At 43.3% G+C, this 20,070-nt stretch overlaps 1 protein-coding gene across 3 annotated transcripts in view; it reads left to right on the forward strand.

The window, feature by feature from the left end:
* Window positions 1–20,070, forward strand: part of necab2 (N-terminal EF-hand calcium binding protein 2) — a 108,815-nt gene that overhangs the window by 4,305 nt on the left and 84,440 nt on the right. For all 3 annotated transcript variants that reach the window (XM_035157786.2, XM_035157789.2, XM_035157787.2), the window contains exon 2: window positions 389–413. In XM_035157786.2, coding sequence (XP_035013677.1) covers window positions 389–413 — 25 coding nt within the window. The remainder of the gene's footprint in view (window positions 1–388; window positions 414–20,070) is intronic.

Genomic DNA, 20,070 nt, shown 5'->3' on the forward strand with positions numbered 1-20,070 from the left:
TAAAAAAAATTGTTATTATTGGTTATATATTAACCAAACTCATCAGAAACATGAACACGTGAACAAACATCAGTGTGATAAGAACTAGTGTGTGTACTTCCATGTCCCATCTGCTAACATGGAGAGGTTTACGACTTACACAGCAGCCAGACATCAGGTGGTCATGAAGATGCTTTGGCTTCACTTTCAAAGGAGCTGTCATGTCGGCCATCTTTATTTACAGTCTATGTGACAAACCATAAAATTGAGTCACTAAATAATAACCCAAACCCCAAAACACCACTTTGGACTTCATCAAATGTTTCACTGACATTTTTTATACCTCTCACACCTCTCATAACTTTCCTTGTACTTACAATAACTGAATTGTGTCGTTTTGTGTTCACAGATATTCAGAAGAGCTGACAAAGACGGTGAGTGAATTCCTTCGTTATCATATCTTCCCTCTGCAGATCTGAAGAGAAACAAATGTATGAAAATGCCTTAAAGTCTTAATGTTTCAGTTTTAAATGATCCATCGCTGAGATATCTGGAAAAATGTGAGAAGGGATTTTAGAAGATATATCGATGCGTGATCCACCCGACATAAAAATATCAGTTAAGCAATAAAAAATACATTTAAGCACTTGAGGTTAATGTATTTCTACACAAGGGTAAAACCACAGAGATGACTACGTTCCTTTTAATGGGCTTTGGTTCCAGAAATGATTTGCTCAGTGCATCCGAACAGACTCTCACTTATTCCGACAGTTTTATCTGACCTCGCTGGGAGTGTTTTCAGACAGAAGAAGGTCTTTCTACTCAGAAGTGTGAGATTTGTTGTCTGAAGGAAGCCAGCGAGTGATGATCTGCCTGTCTGAGCCGCCGCTGCTGCACTGAGCTGTATTTTTAGCGAACGTTCAAGTGTTTTCAAAGGGGAAAGTTGACGTTACCATGTAGCTGTGCCAGTGAGCAGTTTGTTTATACCCTCTGGCATCACATATATGCTCCTCTCTCTCCCTCTTCATCTCCTCCACATGTCTCCTCTCCTGCTGCTCTATCCATCTCTCCTCGCTCTCTCCACACCTCCCTCTCCGCCTCTTTTATCCCATCACTGTGTCGTTGACAAAAAAGCGTTTGACTAATGAGGAAACAGCCCAAAAAGCTTTGCTTTCATAGCAGCCAGATGGCCATTTGTGCTTCCTGTGTGTGTGTGTGTGTGTGTGTGTGTGTGTGTGTGTGTGTGTGTGTGTGTGTGTGTGTGTGTGTGTGTGTGTGTGTGTGTGTGTGTGTGTGTGTGTGTGTGGACATATTTCTGTCCTATCCAAACTTATTACTTCTTTGCTTTTTCTCCAGTTCCCAGAATGTTTCTCTGTAAAGAAGAAATTCACTTTACTCACACTGCCATGGTTTTATATTTAGTCAGTGCTTATATGTTCCATAACTCGTTAGCACAATAACCACGAGTGTGTGTACCAGTGTCTGTTAGTGCACAAAACAACGAAGCTGCACAAAGAGCTGCAGGAAGCAGAACCTGAACCGGAGAATCAGTTGTCACGATCGACATCGTCACTTACGTTGATGAGTACCAGTCACAGATACAAACATATCATATCGCACCAAACACTGTTCTTCCCTGAGCCCTTTACAATACAAGTTGGAAGCCGATAAGATGGGCGGAGATATGCGAGACACAGAAGCTGCTGTTTCTAACATCTGATGGACACAAAGAACAAAAATAATACAAGTAGAAAATGATGAAAACGAGGAGTCATACACGCGTAAAGGGCCGACGTCGGTGTCATCATGCTCTGGACTCAAATGTGCGGCAATATAGACACACAGAGATTTCTGGAATTAGTAGCTGTGTGTGTGTGTGTGTGTGTGTGTGTGTGTGTGTGTGTGTGTGTGTGTGTGTGTGTGTGTGTGTGTGTGTAGATGCACACTGAATACAATGCTCCACTGAGGTTACAAACCAGCGAACATAAACCATTTTTTCACAGATGATTTAATCGCCGACACCATCCACTGTGATTTGTGACGTTCTGCTCTCGCCTGGGGTTATTCTGAGGGACGATTGTGCCGTTACAACGCACTGTGGCATCAGCCGTCAACATTTTAAATGCTTTGCTCTGCCTAATTAGCCACCGCTCAGACACACAACGTCAGTTTAAAAACAAAATTTACATTTTTTTTCCCTTCCTGTTAATCGCATTCCGAGCAAAGAGCGGGCCTCTCTCCGTCACAAACGAGCTGCAGGATCGTGTGCAACTTTACGATAGCAGTCTCTCTGGGTGTTTCCATAACTCAGCTGCTGTTGGGAACGGTGTTCGAAGAGGCGGATGGGTGAGGGGCTGAGAGAGAAGAGGAGGAAGCGATGGTTGTTATGCAGAAACGTACAGGAGTTATTTGATGTATGGAACGGAGGCTGGGAAGAAGGAACCAGTGAGCACAAGCTGAAGAAGAGCTATTTTTATCCCCCTCCTCTCTCCTGGGAGACGACCGGGGAACAGTTTTAATGAGTGAGAGAGGGAAGGGAGACGCTAACGGAGAGAGAGGAGAGAATTGTTAAAAAGAAGAGGGAGGGAGGGAGAGATTGAATGAAGGAAAGGCGGGGGGGGGAAAGGAAGAGGAAGAGGAGCAGGGTGAAGAAAGGATGAGGAATTACACAGAGAATTGTTTAACTGACAGCGGGGCAGTAATTGAGTTTTAATTGGGCGAGTTCTGTCTCTACGTTCACGGCAGAGATTTCAGAGCCGGACGTCCGGCCCCTGTGATGCTGTGTGTGTGTGTGTGTGTGTGTGTGTGTGTGTGTGTGTGTGTGTGTGTGTGTGTGTGTGTGTGTGCGTGTGCGTGTGTGCATTGGTACATGTACATTATTCATCCACCTCTCCTGCAAATACAAGTTGCATGCATCAGTGAGCATTGTTTTTGTGTTTGTGTGTAATATAATCACAAGTGTACGAGTGTGTCGTAGCGTCTGTCTGAGTGTGTGTGTGTGTGTGTCTGTGTGTGTGTGTTTTTTGACTCTGAGCCATTGTTTTGCAGCTGCTGGAGTGTTTCCCATTATTCTCTGAAACAGTTGCATCATTTGACAGCACTTATTTTACTCCGTGCACTCAGCAGCACCTCTAATGTGCCTCAGTCCATTGAGCTGCTGCAGTTTTGAAACTTGATCTTTTTGCGAGTGAAATGGAAACGTTGTGAAAAAGAATCCTTTTCTTTTAATTGCACATTCAATTAAACTGGTAGAGCTCCAACTCAAACTGTGTTCAATCCTTTCCTGAGGCTAGTCTAGTTATCTGAGGCCACGTCTTCAGGTCGCCCTCCCGTCCCCTGGCGTGTGTTGAGGTCTTTGGGTCGTCCATCTTTCTCTCTTTCCCAAATCCTGAGCCAGGGTTGTGTGTTTACTCTGCATTTCTTCCAGTGCACACACAGCATGATGAGTTATGAGATATTCATAAATGTTTGAATTGTTTGGCCTGTTAGATTTTCTTTAAAATAAGCAGTGTCGTAAATGAGTAAGTGAGTTCAAAGAGCCTTTATCCACCCGATATATGTAGAGAAGAACATTGTGGTTCCTCACTGACAGACTGGAGACACTAACACAGATGGAGACACATGGAGAAACTTTTTTCTTTTTCGTTCCTGTCAGTTAGCGGGTAGGATATTTTTTTTCTGCCTTGCGACTCATCAGCCATCTGCTAATTATCGTCCCAGTGTTTGACGCGCAGGCGGAAAGCAGACGGGGTTTCGGGAGGCTTGTTGATCCACGCTGTCAAGTCGAGACAGAATCACAACATTAACGCTGGAAGCAAACGGGAGGGTGGATATTTCTCTTCAGTGTGGCCAAACAGAAACGATCGCTGACACATTAACTCAGATGATGTCCTCATTTTATATGCTTTTCTTGTGTTTCTGTGTCTTCTGTCTTTCTGCCGTGGTGTCACGACTCATCCAGCAGCTGAGGAAGAAACGTAAATGTTGAGAAATGAGAATCAGATTGTGAAATTCATCAGAAGGTGTAAAAACATAAAGCAACACTCAAATAAATCATGTGCTTCACCATTTCGCCATTTAATTCCCAGACCCACAACACATCCCTCCACCAAGTTCCATGTTATCTGTCCAGTAGTTTTTACAGATGCAGATGAAAACGTAACCTCGTATGTGGAAGTTAAGAACAGAACAAATCCTCCGTCCTTTCTGCGCAGACATTATCCCAAGAAGAAACTCATTAAAATCCTCAGCCTGACATTTAACACGGTGACATTCTCTAACATAATTAATACATTTCTATAGAATCATTACATTCTGTAGATCCACAGGCAGCACAGTGAGTACATGTTCATATTTTTGTCTCCGTTTCAATGCTGGTGAAGTCGGATTTGTAGAGAACAAGTTGCCAACAGGCCCCTGAACAATTCACTGTCATCACTCGTCTTCAGCACCACACATGTAACTGAGTTTGTGCTAAAGTGAATCAAGTTTCAAACTTTAAATCCTCAGGGTTGAGTTTTCAGCTCCTCCGGCAGGTTCCCGTCTCTTTTTGTCCTGGTTGTCCTTTTCAGATAATTCCAATATTAGCTCAGGGATAAAGACTTTCATCGTCAGGGCAACAGTGGGAGAGACTGAAGGGAAACGAACGATAAGTGATGATAAAAGAGAATCAAAGAAGAGCAGTTTAAAGCAAACAAGAGGCTGTGAAGAAACCAAGACAACTTAGAATGAGCAGCGTTAGAGTTGGAGAACAATGACGGACAAAGATTTGGAGTCAGACGTCGCTGTCAACAGAAACAGTGAGACAGGAAGACGGGACATCAATCAGTGGAGAAAGACAAACTGATGGAGGAGACGAGTCGGTGCAGACACTCAGCAGGACGCTCCTGAGCTGCAGCTTTTACCTCATGGTTTATTCATCAGCTGAATCATGATGCACGCATCTGAGAACCGGGATGGATCCAATCTGTGTTAACTGTCTGCTTCCCAAACCTGTGGCAGGTAGAAGCTGTTGGGCTCAGGGCTTCTGAAATTTAAAGGAAAAGTTTGACATTTTTAGATATAAAGGAATTGGTTTATTTCGAAGATACGAAGTAAAACGCTTTCGAACCATTTGCCCGAGGGCAGTGAATTTTTATTTTGAGACCATGAGCTAATATTGTTCAAGGAGTTTGATCAGCAGGAGATTTGAAACTGAGACTGAAAATCCCAATTTGAAAACTTTGAAACAAAAATCACAGACGGCCATGAGGGTTTAAAAACACAGTAACCATGGTAACTTTGTTGCCTTATTGCTCTAAATATATATATTGGAAAAATCTGCAGAATATTTGCGGCCTGTGATGAGACTGACTTTTGATTTGACAAACTTATCGGTCATGTGTGTCCGTTAAGTCTTCGTCTGTTAACCTTGGTGGTGAGGATTAGTGTGTAAACAGTGAAACAGTGGCGCTCTGTTAGACGCTGCAGCTCGTCAGAACGGTGTCATGTGTATCTAATTACCTGCAGTCTTTAATCACTGACACTGCTGCTAACAAGCCCCACAGCGCCGCACGCTGAGGGAGACAGACGCCAGAAGAGAGAGAGGAACGTGTGTCTGAGGGACGGGGAGGGAAGTGATTATAATAAAATGTTTAGAAAGACAACGAGACACTCATTTCATGCCAAAACCCACTGGAGGCTAATGTTTTTCCCGAAATATTGCTTTTCGGTTTCTCCCTTTAGTGCGTCCCAGCTTTTTGAGCATTTAAAATGTCGGCTGTGTTACAAAGGCTGACGTCTGCAGCAAAGAGAGTTTGTCGCCCTCGAGTCTGAATCGCCTTGTTTGCATTCATGGATTTTGTTTCTGTTACATAACGAAACACGTCTACCTACCAGCTAGTGGAGTTCATGTTGGAGTTGGAGCTGAGTGACGTTGAGAAGCAATTACTTCTTCTCACTACTCTTCTCTACGTGTTCGTTCCTTCAACTCAACTCATAAATGGTGACAAATAAGCAGGAGATTCCAGAAATACTGTCTGTCGGATGTGATGCTACCAAGAGGACCAATCACAGCTCTTGTGGTTATATTTTCTCTCACCAATCTACTCTTGCTTTATACAAATCAAAATTGACTTAATGCAGATGAATAGTTGTATAAAATGTTAATATATTCATTCACACAGAAAGAAACTGTTATTGTCTTCGCACTAATCTCTGCTTTAGATTTGCAGTTTAAGCCGTGAACAGGTCATTAACAGTATTATTCTGTGTATTTTTAGTCCTTATGTCACACGTGAATTATTTCTTCTCAGTAACTGCTGGTTTGATGATGTTCACAGACGAGGATTTCAAACACGAGAGAGTTGAAGTGTAGAAATGTTACGAGCTGTCAGTTTTGTTGTGGAACTTTCTAAGAGAAGATTGTTAATAATGTGTCCCACTGAACTCAGGCGTAATTTAAAATTAACATATCTGTAGGGACGTTTGAGAAGCGTTCGTGCTGAGAGTGAGATGAGAAGATTAATACCAATGTCTGTGCACTAAATATAAAGATAAAGCAGGCAGGTGGTTATCTTAGATTAGAATAAAGAGCGAGTTGCTCCTCTTAAAGACACAGTTCGTCATTTTAATATTAGATTTTTGTTTGAAATAGATAAGGGAGCTTTAGAAAGGCTGGTTTGTTGGACAGAGCTGTGTCTCCTGCTTTCTTTATGCTAAACTAAGATGTCTATCTCCTCATTTCTTCAAACATGAGTCTTGTAATTGAGTAATCTGAATTAAAGTCATCTAGTTTATTTACAAAAATGTCAAAGTCTTGCTTTGAATTCATTACTAAAGTAAAATGTCCCTCAGTAGAGCTCCTTCCTCTGCCAAGGCCCAACAGCCTCTTTAAATTCAATCAAGCTGCACCATATTGCAGACAGCATACAGATGTGGGCCACCTCTGTCAAGGATGCAACACTTGATGCCTCCTTCTGTCCTCGACAAAGTGGATGTGACCTTAAAATTGCCCACTTGTAAAATGGCAAATGTGGAACAAAATGTCCCAAAACAAATGTGGGCCTTCTTTGTCAAACATGTGGTGCTCTAGGTAAAGTGTAATCTGGATGTGAACGTAAATTGCCCACGTGTTCAATCGTGAATATGGCCCAAATAGCACAAAACTAATTCGGGCCACTTTTGGTTGAAATGTGGTATTGCTGTGGCTTAGTTGTGGCCTAGATGTGGCAAACAGGAGCGGACTGTCATCAGTGCAGTCAGCAGTGTGACAGTGTGGGATAAATCTGGGCGTACACTATTTTGCTATATGTGGGACACACATATGCCTGATTAAAAGAAAAAAAATCCATGAATTATTCCCCGGTAAATAAGTGAAAATGTCCAAAAAGCCCAAACTCACAATGTTAAATATAATCCTGGATCTCATTTCAGGGTTATTTCTTGGTTTATGTCCCGTCCTTCCACCGAGGTTCGTGGTCAATCATAGAAAATTATAGAGGGACACTCTGAGGTCACATATATCCGACAAGGCTACAAAATTCGAATTTCGGGTCCACAAAATGTCACGGAAATGGGTTCAGTAGTTTTGGAGAAATCCTGCTGACAAACAAACAAAGACACGGCGATGAAAACACAATCTCCTGGCGGAGGTAATAACTTGACCTGACACGGAGGAACAACATGGCTCCTGCAGCACGAGGTGTGAATTAGTTAGCGCTGTGGTACGGGAGTGATGCGAAGTGGAGGAAACAGCAGAATTGAAAAGTGAAACGAATCGAATGCAGATTCTTTGCCGGTCTGCAGAGGACAGAGGAGGGAGGGAGGAGACCAGAGGGATTGAAGTCTCTCCGTTCGCCGTCTTGGTCGTCTGGATTTGGATCAAAGGCAGAGAGTTAAGACGCCCTTTGAAGATGTTTTCCTCACCTGACGCTCTCTGCCCTCCGCTGGGTCGGGATCAGTTCTCCCTCTTTCAGGTTCATTCCCTTGGAATATTGGTTCGGGATCAAAACTCCAGCAGCACTGAGCTGAAATGAAAAGCTTCAGATACAGAATCGTCATTATACGCAGATTTTATCAGGATTTGTTTGAAACAAAGGAGGGTGGTTGAATTTAAGTCCCAACATTTTGAAGTGGGTAAGATATAATGTAAGAGGAGAAGATAATAGAAGACTTGATTTCAAAAGGTTCAGCTTTTTCTTTCTTTTAATGCACCACAGATATTTAATTATACGTTAGTTTTTCCTCTAGAATTGCTCTCAGCGAAAAGAGTCATTTTAATTTTCTCTTCTTTCAATCCAAGAATTGGATCCTCGGGTTTCTTTCCCTTCTTTTCTCCCATTTCTGATCCACCCTGACTTCCTCCCTGCCTCCCCCCTGCAGTGTGAGCTGCATCAAGGCTTTTTAAACTGGGCCTCCCTGCTGGTATGATCCACATTTGGAGGCACTGCTCAAAGGCGGCTGAGCTGCCCTGGGATGAGTGGCCATTTGGCACCTTCACCCTCCATCCCTCCTATTTCTCTTCCTTCTCTGACTCATCCCTCGAGTCCTCCTTCAGTCGGTCCCAGCTTTCTCTACCAGTGTTTGTCTTTCATTGCCATTCCACTCTTCTCCCACGTCGTGTAACTTCCACTTCCCCTGCACGCCTGTGTAATTATATCCGCTCTGACTTCGCTCTCAGAGTGTGTGACAAAGAGATTTGACTCGGGGATGGAGGGATAAACAAAACCAACAAGCCTCTAAACTCTAAAGCTTGTCTAAATCATTTAGTTTTTTTTAACCAAGAAGCACAATGCATTCGTCCACGGTGAAACACGTCCAGTAAAAGTTCTTGTTTTTGCCTCTGACAGGTTCAGATAGTTAAAAACATGATTGAAAGGTCTACAGAGAAAGATCCTCTTTGCTTAACCAGGAATAATCATTATGTTGCTTTGTTCAAAGATCCCAGAGTTCATTGGAAAAACAACAACAGTAGTTAAACCTCGCAGGAGACGGGAGTTGCATAAATTAAGATAAAAACAACTCAAGGACACTCGGGCACTTTCACATCTACCTTGATTGGTCCAGACCGTCGGACTTTTCAGTTTAGTCCAAACCAAAAGAAAAGGTTCCAAACTTCAGTTGGACCTAAGAGATGGTCTCAGTCCAGATCCAATTGAACCATGGTTCGGTTCATTCATAGAGTGAAAACGCAAAGTTCAGACTATCCAACTAATATCAGGAAGTTGAGACAGCAAAAAACAATAGAAGAAGAAAAAGACCAGGTTCGCAGGATTGGTTGCAGTCTTCACCTTTGCCAATATAATGTTATAGAGTTAAAAAAGTTAGCAAATACAATTGCAGAATTGAAAATAAGCACAAAGCAATCGAGTAGGTGATGAAAACACGACGTACGTATGTTAAACATGTTTGGTCGTTAGTTTACCTTTAGATACGTGTATATAAGAGGAAGTAAATTCTAAATGTAAACTGTTCCAAATCTTTGTGGAGGCGACAGCACATGTCACCAGCTGCAGGGATCCTCTCCTTAATGTCTCCATAGGCTCTTAAATTAACAATCTGAGCCTATCAGGGACAAAAACAGGGACAAAAACAGGCACTTTTAGTGGACGTGGTCGGACACAGATTAACGTCCATTCAAATTAGACTGCAGCCTCTCCTCTGTCAGTTGCAGCTTTGTGGTTCAACACTGGACTGATTCCAAACACGTCTGTCCCATTTAATCTGTTAGACCCAGAAAGATGAGAAAATAGGGCCCAGGTTTAAAAATACCATAATTATCCTTTAAGTGCCGGAGGTGTGGGGCGCAATCATCGATTCACTGATGGGACATTTTCAACAACTGTCTCTCACCGCACACACAGATCCTCTGGAGAATCTAAGCAAACAAACAGTGATGAGATCAGAGCTGCATTGTGTCATGAACAGATTACACCCAGTGGTTGTTTGTACTGTGGCGTCTGTCTGTGTGTGTGTGTGTGTGTGTGTGTGTGTGTGTGTGTGTGTGTACGCAGGGGAATATGTGGAACGGAGGCATGTGGTAAAGTGAATTAATACATTTTTATGAGATAATTGAAAAAAAAGCTGACAGTCAGTTGGCAGCGTGTGTGGAGCCGCCGTCCATCCAGTGTTGAAGCTTATTAATATCATTTATATTTAACTCTTTCCAGTAACGTAAACCAGTTCCACGATCGGAAAATACGTTTTTATCTTTGATTTCTCTCCCCTTCCCTGATGTGATTTACCTGTGTTCACTAATCCTGATGGGATTACTGTTGGTGCTTCTGTTAGTTTGTGTGTTCGCCTCCCGAGTCTCACCTCAGGCTTCTGCTCGGCCTCCCTGGTGTCTCCTCATGCTCCTGTTTGGTGTTGGCGACGTGCCTGGAGTTATTTTTGTCTATTCCTCGTTGACTTCCACCTCATATTTACATACACATATGTTTAGCCTGTTAGTTCTGACATGCATGGTTATCGCTTGGTTTTCCTAATTACAGACGTGTGCAGTGTTAAAAATCAAGAAGAGAGCAAAGCCAATGTGATCGATATTTTAGTTTGAGCCCAACGGTTCCTGATGGATCCTGATGTGTTCTGAGGGGCTTGGGTCAGGTATCCACACTCTAGTCCAAATGCTCCATAAACGCACAGTTAACCTCAATTTCTGAAATTTAATTTTGAGGTTAGAGCCCAAACTAGATGGTAAATCAGTCAGTTTATCCGACCTACAGTTCTCTGTGAAGGTCTGTATCTCACCGGACTGAATTCAATCTGTGTCCAACATGTGTTTCAACCTCTTCAACTTTTCACAAGTCACGGTGTCAACCCAATTTGATAGTTTGGATTTTGTCAGGTAAAGAAACAAGACGTGTAATATTTCACAGTTCAGCTTTGGAAGCAGCATCTACAATCTCTCCTTGAAATGTGCTCGATCCGAGGAAGTGCCTGCCTCGGCCTCAGCCTCTGAAAGGCTTGGGGTTTCCAAGGTGAACACATCTACAGTGGATGAGTAGCAGCGTCGATGCTCAGACATTAAACTGCTCAGGGTTCGTTCTCCTCTGAGCTCAGGAGAGACTCGAGCTGTGGACGGTAGTTTGCCACTGAGGTGATGTTGCCTGTTATCTGCTGTAGAACCACTATTCGCCATCTGTGTGTATTACTGGAGGATGATGTTATTATGTTGTGACCCTGAAAGCATCAGGGGCACTTGAGACATGACATTTACATGTCTCATGATTGACACTGTGGCCTTGCCGGGGCGTGTCTGAATGTGTGAGTGTGTCATGTGCATAATAACTCAGCTTAAAGGTCTCTCAGTGAATCAGGCGGGCAGGAGTTCACCCAGTGATAACGTTCATTTGCTTTTTATGAACTGCTGAGTGAGATTGATAAACCTCTGGATGTACTGTGAACTGAACGTGCTGGTTTTACTGTATGTTCATCACTGATGTTCATCTTATGACGTCCATGTGTTTGGGTCCAAATTCACCAGCTGACTAATGAAAGTCGTCCTTCATCTTAAAACAGCTGAGAGCTGCTGCTGCTGTTAAAGCTACAAATGAAGTTTCCTGGCCTCGTTTAGCATTAAAACACTGACCGAGCAGTTTACCTCTGCTCAGATCAAGGATACAGTATAACCCCACTTACCACTCAGTTGCCCCTGGTTACAGCCTCCCTCTGCTCTGCTCACACCAGGCCTTATGGGCTGCTGTTTCCATGACACCAAAGTTAACCTCCCACCATCCTATCCCTGCAAAAAAAACCTCTGTAACAGCACTGTGGGGGGGAAACTGTTTTCTTCGCAAACTGTGGGCATCTGTTGCCGCTCAGTTTCCTAATCTGTACTCGGAGGACACCCACTGCTTTTCCTGGGGGGGGTTTAGCCTAAAGCTGAAAGTCAGTAAATTCATTAGATGATCAGCGAAATAAATAAACCAACACTCAACATCCAGCTATTGGATTAATTGATTGATTGTGTAATGTTTAGTGAGAAAGCACAAAATAAGTACAGTCCTTCAACCAGGGCTCCTCAGGATGAATCCTAACAACTTTGGTGATCCCTCCATTTTCCACCTTGCGCCATCATCACGTCAAAACTCAAATTTGTCCAATAGGCTACTTTGTGTTATAAGTATAAGTATAAGTGCTAAACTGAGAAAATGAACATGGCAAACATTATACTTTCTAACCCTCAGCATGTTAGCATTGTCACTGGCACCACGTTAGCATGCTGACATTAGCATTTAGCTCAGAAAACGGCCTTACCCATGTTTAGCCTCCCAGACATTTGTTGGTTCCAGTTTTATAAATAAGTTGACGTCTGCTTCTCGTACATATGTTCGCAAACTAAGTTCAGTCAAGTTTTGGAATTCTGGTCGGACAAAGCAACTTTAGGTTGTTAGCCCAAGTTGAAGTTTAGAAAGTTGCCGATAGTTACAAGTTCCGTATGTGGTGGTATCTCTTCTTAGATGAGGTGGCATCTTGTACAGCCGACCCGTGTGACCGTCATGAATCCGCTGTTCGTCACATAACTTCCCTATTTGTCAGAGTCTGCCAGATATTTACCGTCACTGTCACCTCTGAGTGTGATTTGCGTTAATCGATATTTGCCTCCCTCTGCAGCTGCCCGTGCCGCTGCCCTCACATCACAGCTGCTGCCATATTACCAACACACTCACTAATTTACTGTGGAGTCAGATTTAACATTCACCTCACAGCTGGCATCTTGTACGACATCTGTTGCCTACACACGTCCCCACGTCACCGGGAGGATTGTTCTGTATCCCGAGAGAAATCAGTTTCAGAATTGTAATTGCGTCAGTGGTTTGTAGTGTCACCTCACACCCAGAACACTCCGGGTTTAAATCCCTGACCGGGTTCACCTCGTATGGAACTGGCATCAAAGCACCAAAGCAGAGTTTAAAGGATGGAGATCCAGTGAGTAACTTTTACTTGTACCATTGTCTGACTCACCTGATGTAGACTCTGGGTATAAGACCATCATTAGAGGCCAGTTTCCAGTGGTGTTCTTCTCCATTTCCACTTCCAGCGTGTTACAGTTTTGAAAATCCCCTTTCGCCACAGGAAGCAACAAGAACAACCTCTGTCCCAGTGTCTCTCACCTGAGGGTCTTCTACTGTTTTTGTGGCATCTTCTTCGAGGGTAATTAGACACTTCAAACACGGGGATTGCTCCCAAATGTTCCCCCCAACACTGCTTTGCAGAGGCATCATTGTTTCAAGAAAACCAAACAAGCCGGGGTGTTTCTTTCCCACGTTATTAGAATGATAATGGATGCAGACGGACCATTCTTCAGTGCTGACACCACACTATTCCACCTGTGGGCAGGCGTGCTCCCGATTGGTTATTGCCATCTGTCAGTTATTAATGCTGCCTTCAAAATTAGAGTTCCCTACTTCCCTCTAGTTTGATGATAGTTGTTATAACATCACAAAACGATCTGCTAAGAGTCGATTTGGCGAATTAAATTTTTCTAAATGTGAACCAAGAGGAAACGGGGCTCACGTTGATGCCCACAGTCAAACTCATTGTATCCATGGAATTCTTATACTTCCTGTTTCATGACTTTGAATGTGACATTTTCAAAAATTCGCTTAAAAAGAGGCAAAAAAACATTGATGCTCAAGCTCATAATCATTATATAACAATATGTAGAACTCTGTGAAATACGTCTGCAGGTCTTTGCACTAATTTCTGAGATAAACTCAAATGAGTCGAGGCTGTTGCACAGGAACCGAAGAGTTCCTCGTCTGCTCTCGAGTGGAACCTGTTTGCTGCTCGACCTTTATCTCATTTTGGAAGTCATCATTTCTGGTGCACGATAATAAAATACTCTCTCTCTCTCTCTCTCTCTCTCTCTCTCTCTCTCTCTCTCTCTCTCTCTCTCATGCAGTGACTTTTGTTTCCTCAAACTTCAGCCTTGTAGATATTGGTACCTTTCAGACTGTGTAGCAGCAGCAGTGATGACTCCCCCACTGTATTTCTCTTCCTTCCAGAGCAGTGCATCCTGGTTACCAGCGACCGTGACCTGTATGAAACAAACAGATTTGAATCCTTTCACTCCGACACCACAGGACACTCATGCAGAAAAACAGAAGCATCTGACATTATTTTACCAATGGGAACAAAAGTCCTACCAACCTATACTGACACATTCAACGAGAACCCAGCACATTGTCTGTGTCCCTTTACAAAACCTTGTCTCTATATCTTAAACCATGAATCACATTTCTACCAAGATGAAACGACCTTTCAGGTGAAAGGCCAGGAATCCATTTTGAGCTGACAGATACACTTTTAACACCTCGTATGAATTCAGTCACAAAAACATGCAGCACACGTTTCTCCCTGTCGATTTACTGACTTTAGGCTAAAACAGACTCGTATTGTGTGTCTCATGTCCATCAAAGCCTAGACTGAGTGTTGCCAGTAGTTCAAGTGAGACGAGGCAATTTCAACAATGGTGGAATGTTAACTCTGTTTCTCTCATTTCCCTCTTATTATGGGGATTTCATCGTGGACCTCACCGGGCGCTTACGAAAAGATTCCATCTATCGTGTTTTGGCCTCAGAAAATCAGGTGTCGAGTCTTTGTTTGTGTTGGAAAAACAAAGGATTGAGATTCACCTCCAGGACAAACGCCTCCTGTTCTCCTGCTTCGCCTCAGTTTAAACAAATTATCTCATTAACACACTGACCGCCTCCTCCTGGGACCTAATTCCCAGTGTCATCGTCCAGGCAGTGTTTCTCTGGAGACATCATCATATGCAAATTCAAATCGGTGGCACGGGGGAAGGTTGAGGAATCTGTTTAAACAGACGCAGAAGAAGACAGTGATTAAATAACTTCCTACCACACCGGCTCCTATTTTAACAGTACACCTCAGATTCCTCTCATGTTTTCTCTATCCATTTATCTCCGCCTCTCGTCCCCGTCCCCCATCCTCTGCTCTTTCTCCTCCCTGCCTGTCTGACTTTTCTACAGCCCTATTCATCATTCCTCGGCGGAGGCCATGACAAGTATTGGTCGTGTCAAACTCTTTGAAAACCACACCATCGTTCGCTCTCTGTCGTCCCAAACACGCGGTCGGATCCTGGTGAAGCGTCTCATCTGAAATCTGACTGCAAGCGAGGCCTCGACTGTCGAGCTGCCAAACAGTAATGAGGCGGCTGCAGTTGTTGTGAATGGAGCTCCCCTCCTGCATGTGGAGGTGGGTGCTCTGCTGGGATCGGCACAGACTGGTGATTACATTTGTCTGAGCTTCCAGCGACATCTTAAACTGCATAGTGGGAGTGATGGAGCTGCTTCATTAGGGGGATGCTGATTCAGCAGCTCATTTCTTTAGGCTTTTATTCCTCGTTTTTTTTTTATCTCTTGATTTTTTATCAGTCCCTGGTTTTAAAAGGCTGTCAGGAAGTCGGTGACTTATTTCCATTACTTTAAAATCGAATCGATTCTTCGTTGCATTTAACATAACTCACTATCAGTAAAATTGATTAGTTACATAACTAATGTCTTTATTCTCGTCACTTAGCTCAGTTCCATCAAAGAGGTGTTTCTCATTCATTACTTTGACTGTGGCCTTTTACAATGATCGTTATTTTTTTCACCGCTGGTAATAAAATAAACTACACGGTTTTACAAGTTGTCTGATAGTTCACATGACCTTTGATCAGAAGTCTTAAAGTCATTATCAGTTCATTCTACGTGACTGAGAACCCCCCCACTATCGCTGGTCTTCCCGTCCTGTGCTCTGATTGGCTGAAGTTCTACTCTTAGGAGGCGACTTGTCAGTGACATTTGTATCCTTGAAGAGTTCTTACCTTGGAGTCGCTGACTGACAGTCAAAGATTTGGCTCATGGCGAGTTAAAAAATGTGTTTGCCTGTGGAATATCGGAAAATTGATTGTCCAGCTTCTCAAAGTAGTGAGTCTTCAAATTAAATAAAGTAAAAAATGCTGTGTGACGTGCAACGTTGCCATTTTGTTTGATGATAAATGTAAGGTAAACTATTTTCTTTGCATCTTATCAAACACATCTCAGCTCTTTCCTCATTGTATTTTACCTGTAGTCCTGTTCTCAGCCTGTGGCCACGACTCTCCACCAATCAGTGGGTCGGGCCGTAGCCTTGAAGGAACAAGCAGAGAAAGTTTGCAAAGCACTGGAAGCTAAAAAGAACAATCTGTCCACATGTTTATTTACTTCTCTCCTGTTTCAGCTGGATGACGGAGGCTGGAATCAAACTGTGTAATTCAGGAAATTGGGCAGAAAACAGCAGGATTGTGAAAAGGGATAATTTCCCCCCAGTGGAAATGGTTCCCTTTGAATTCACTGGCAGTAAATAGAAGCCTCCCAAGTGCTCACGTCTGAAACACTCTGGTCCAAATAAAAGATGCTTGTTCTTGTAACGAGAACAAATCAGACAACGCCTCAACACAGAATGGACATCTTACCTGGCAGGTTTCCTGAATGTGCGGAGCCACCAGGGCCCCATGTGATAACATTAACAACAGCAGGACCGGCATGTCACGTGGAAATGACCTCGTTTAGCTCGCCCAGGTTCTATTACCTGCCATTAAACACCATCAGGCTGCATTAAAAAAGCACCTTCGTGGGCAATGGTAGTCAATTACTGGCCGGTGAGGAAGCATATCTGGCTGTAACAGGAACCATAAAACACTGTTTGTGCAAATGAGGGCTCCCCAGAGGGCTGATTGAAGCAGGAGAGGCTGCCGATGGGCTCCAGATGCACCTGAATGCATCATCCTCGGCCGTGCACTGACACGCTGCTATTATCTGCCATCACCCAGGATTACTCATCATTAGGATAGACCCTCATGTGCATATAAACCACACACACACACACACACACATCACCATCTCCGCCCCCGCTCTGCCCATTGTGTTGTGTGTAGTCACACTCCTCTAATAATAACATTATTATGTTCAGCCGGCGGATTGATGATGATTACACGTCATTCCACTCTCCGCTGAGACAGAAAATAGATAAGAGTGACAGATGATCATCAACTGTGGCTCATCTCTTCATCCAGACAGGCGGCGTGTTGTTTACACCAGAGAACTGTCTGTCACTGGGGAGATGGAGACGATCACATCCTTCTCATTAAGACAAATCATGACCCGCATCTCTGTTTTTATTAGAACTTAGGCGACTGATTGGGGGGGGGGGGGCATGTTCTGGCAGGATGTGGCCCAGGTGAAGCCCCGACAGTGAAACTCTGGCCCCTCACAAAGAAGCTGGTTAGTCTGAACTCAGGTGTGGGGAAGCCTTTTCCTATCAAGGGCCATTTCAATTTTTATAACTTCCTTTGAGGGCCATAATAAATTATTGAATTCATATATCACACTAACATCTCTAATGTGATGGCTGCTTCTCTGTTGTGAAGCGTCTGATGTCAGAGGGCGATGATGAGGTCTCTACTCTGTGTCTCTGCAAAGACAGCGATTCTCCCTCGTACCGCCACGGGGCAGAGATTCTGCTGATACGTGTGCTACTAAAAAACTACCTAAATTGACAGTAATTATTATTTAAAGTGTACTTGGACTTTTTAGTTTTGCCCAGGTCCCATCCACTAACAATGATAAAGGTGGGGCTTATGAGCAATACTGCAGCCAGCCACCAGGGGGTGATCAAGATGATTTGGCTTCACTTTTCAGGAGCTGTCATGTTGTCTATGGAAGGTTCTGACCAACTGACACTTTGGTACAAGTTTGTTTTGTCCAGTTCTTGCAGCTCCACAGCAGCAAAGTCTCCTTCAACATAAAGTTTCAGCTTTTGAAGCCATTAGCCTGCTCACACTAAGAGAGTTTACTTTATTATTTAAAGTTATATTGATATCCAATGAGTGTTATTGGCCTGTTTCATCACTGCGAGCGTGACCCCACTCACTACGAATGCTGGATTGTCTTTTACTTCTTCTGAAAAACACTAGAAAAAAGAAAATCGTTTATCAACTTTAAAAAGTACATAAATCGATAACATACAAATGAATTAAGTTTGTTAAAATTAAGCTCAACAACTTATATTAGCACATTTTAGTGATAAAGTCAGCAACTATTGTTTATTTTTATTTTTATAAATGATAGGAAAATGATCTGACAGCCATACAACACACATCATATATATTTACACAGTTGTATGTTCAGTAATATAAAATCATGTTTTATGTGCACAGTATATGAGTTTTCACGGTGCATTCATCTGAATGTTGTTGGATTTATAAGACCACGGTGATGTGATGCATATTTTACTCTGAGCTCTTTAAATACGAATCGATTTCCTGGGTTGTACTGAAGAATTAGATTCAAGGGCCTGACTGCTGGACAAGCGCAGTAAAACATGACAGAGACCTTATTTATTGTCGGAGTCGCTGTGGAGCTGTTGTCGGGGAACCCACAATGCACAGCAGCATTCTGCCTGCACTGACATTATCACTGTCCATTACCGGAGGGGTTTTAGATGGATGTCCATGGGTGTTCATTCATTTCTGTCCTGTATGAAAATCAACCTGCAGAAGCTTCAAGTTCGCCTCAGATGAACTTTCATCAGTGGTCATCCATCCGATATTTCCCCCATTTACCAGAGTGTCAAAGTGACATTATTATCACATTTAAAATGAATGTGTCAGCGAGCAGGGGACATTTTATTTTTTTATGTTACAGCCACAGACTCAATATAATGATGGACGACATGATGGCTCCTGAAAAGTGAAGCCTAAGCATCGCCCCAGGTGTCGGGCTGCAGAATAGGTTATCAACCCCACCTCCTCCATGTTTGTGGATGGGACATAGAGCAAATTGAAAAGCTTGAATTAGCCTCCTGGGGCAATGACCATTATTTTGGTTTAGTTTTAGGTTCTGGTGGAGACAGCAGATTCGTCTTGCCCAGTCAGAAGCATTTTTGTTTGAGGAACATTAATCATGTCCTCCAAATCATCATCCAGATTAAGACCGAACTACAATGGCTTCTACAGTCACGTTATGAAACTGCATTTACCACCGTCGGCTCCAGATCCACATCAAATTACACAAACCTATAGATATCAGTCCCCTAAATATGCTGGATTTTTAAACAAGATGCATCATTATTCTCTGGGAAATTGTTGGAATTGTCCCAAAACACCTGATCTCTCAATGTTCTCCAGTCTCTTTCTTCCACCCAAGTTTTTGTGGGAATCCGTTCAGCAGTTTAACCAGCAACTGGAGAGGGATGAAAGTATCTAGGAGCGAACAGAACATTTTGTCCTCAGACACTGTGCTCACTCTTCCTGTCCAGTGGCGTTGATGACCCAGTTTGCAGAGCAGTGGCCCGATGATCTCACATTGGTGTCACGGTACCTGGTGCCGGTATTATCTCTGATCCAGAATCCGCCTGGCTGGCTGGAGTGAGCTGAACATTTTAAAATGGACGTCTGTGCTGAAGTCTCTGTGTGTGTCTCCTGATGTTCAGCTCATTCCTGACATGACACTGTTGAGTTAATCGAGGATGCTAAGCAGCCTCGGGTGTGACCGTAAATGAGAACATCTGTTTATGCTCATTGTGGAATCAGAGCAGTCATTACTGGTGTAACACATTTATCCAGTGTCTTGCTCGAGGATGATTTTATAGAGCGGACGACGGCCAACGGTAAAATCCTGCCGCCGAGGAAGCTGATTGGTTGTAAAGTTTTATAATCAATGTCTCTTGACGCAGTGCTAAGGGAAATGTTTAATTATTTTATATGTTTGTGTGTGTGTATGTGTGTGTGTTCCAGGTGGGCTGTGATGATGGATAGGGAGAAAGGATGAGAGCTGACAGCTCAGTGAGAATCACTGTAGTTCCTCATCTATCAGATGAAACAGCTGGCAGCCACACACACACACACACACACACACACACACACACACACACACACACACACACACACATGCTTTCACATACCCAATGGCAGTGTGCGTGTGTGTGTGTTGTGTGTGTGTGTGTTAATAGCAGAAAGAAAAAGCAATGGCAATATCCTGAATCTGAAATGAGGGTCAATTCCCCCTCTTCTTGTTGCTATGACAACCCATCATGTAGCGCCCCAAAAACAATGATTAACGG

The sequence above is a fragment of the Hippoglossus stenolepis genome, chromosome 5, assembly GCF_022539355.2.
Source record: "Hippoglossus stenolepis isolate QCI-W04-F060 chromosome 5, HSTE1.2, whole genome shotgun sequence".
In the NCBI taxonomy this organism is placed as follows: Eukaryota; Metazoa; Chordata; class Actinopteri; order Pleuronectiformes; family Pleuronectidae; genus Hippoglossus; species Hippoglossus stenolepis.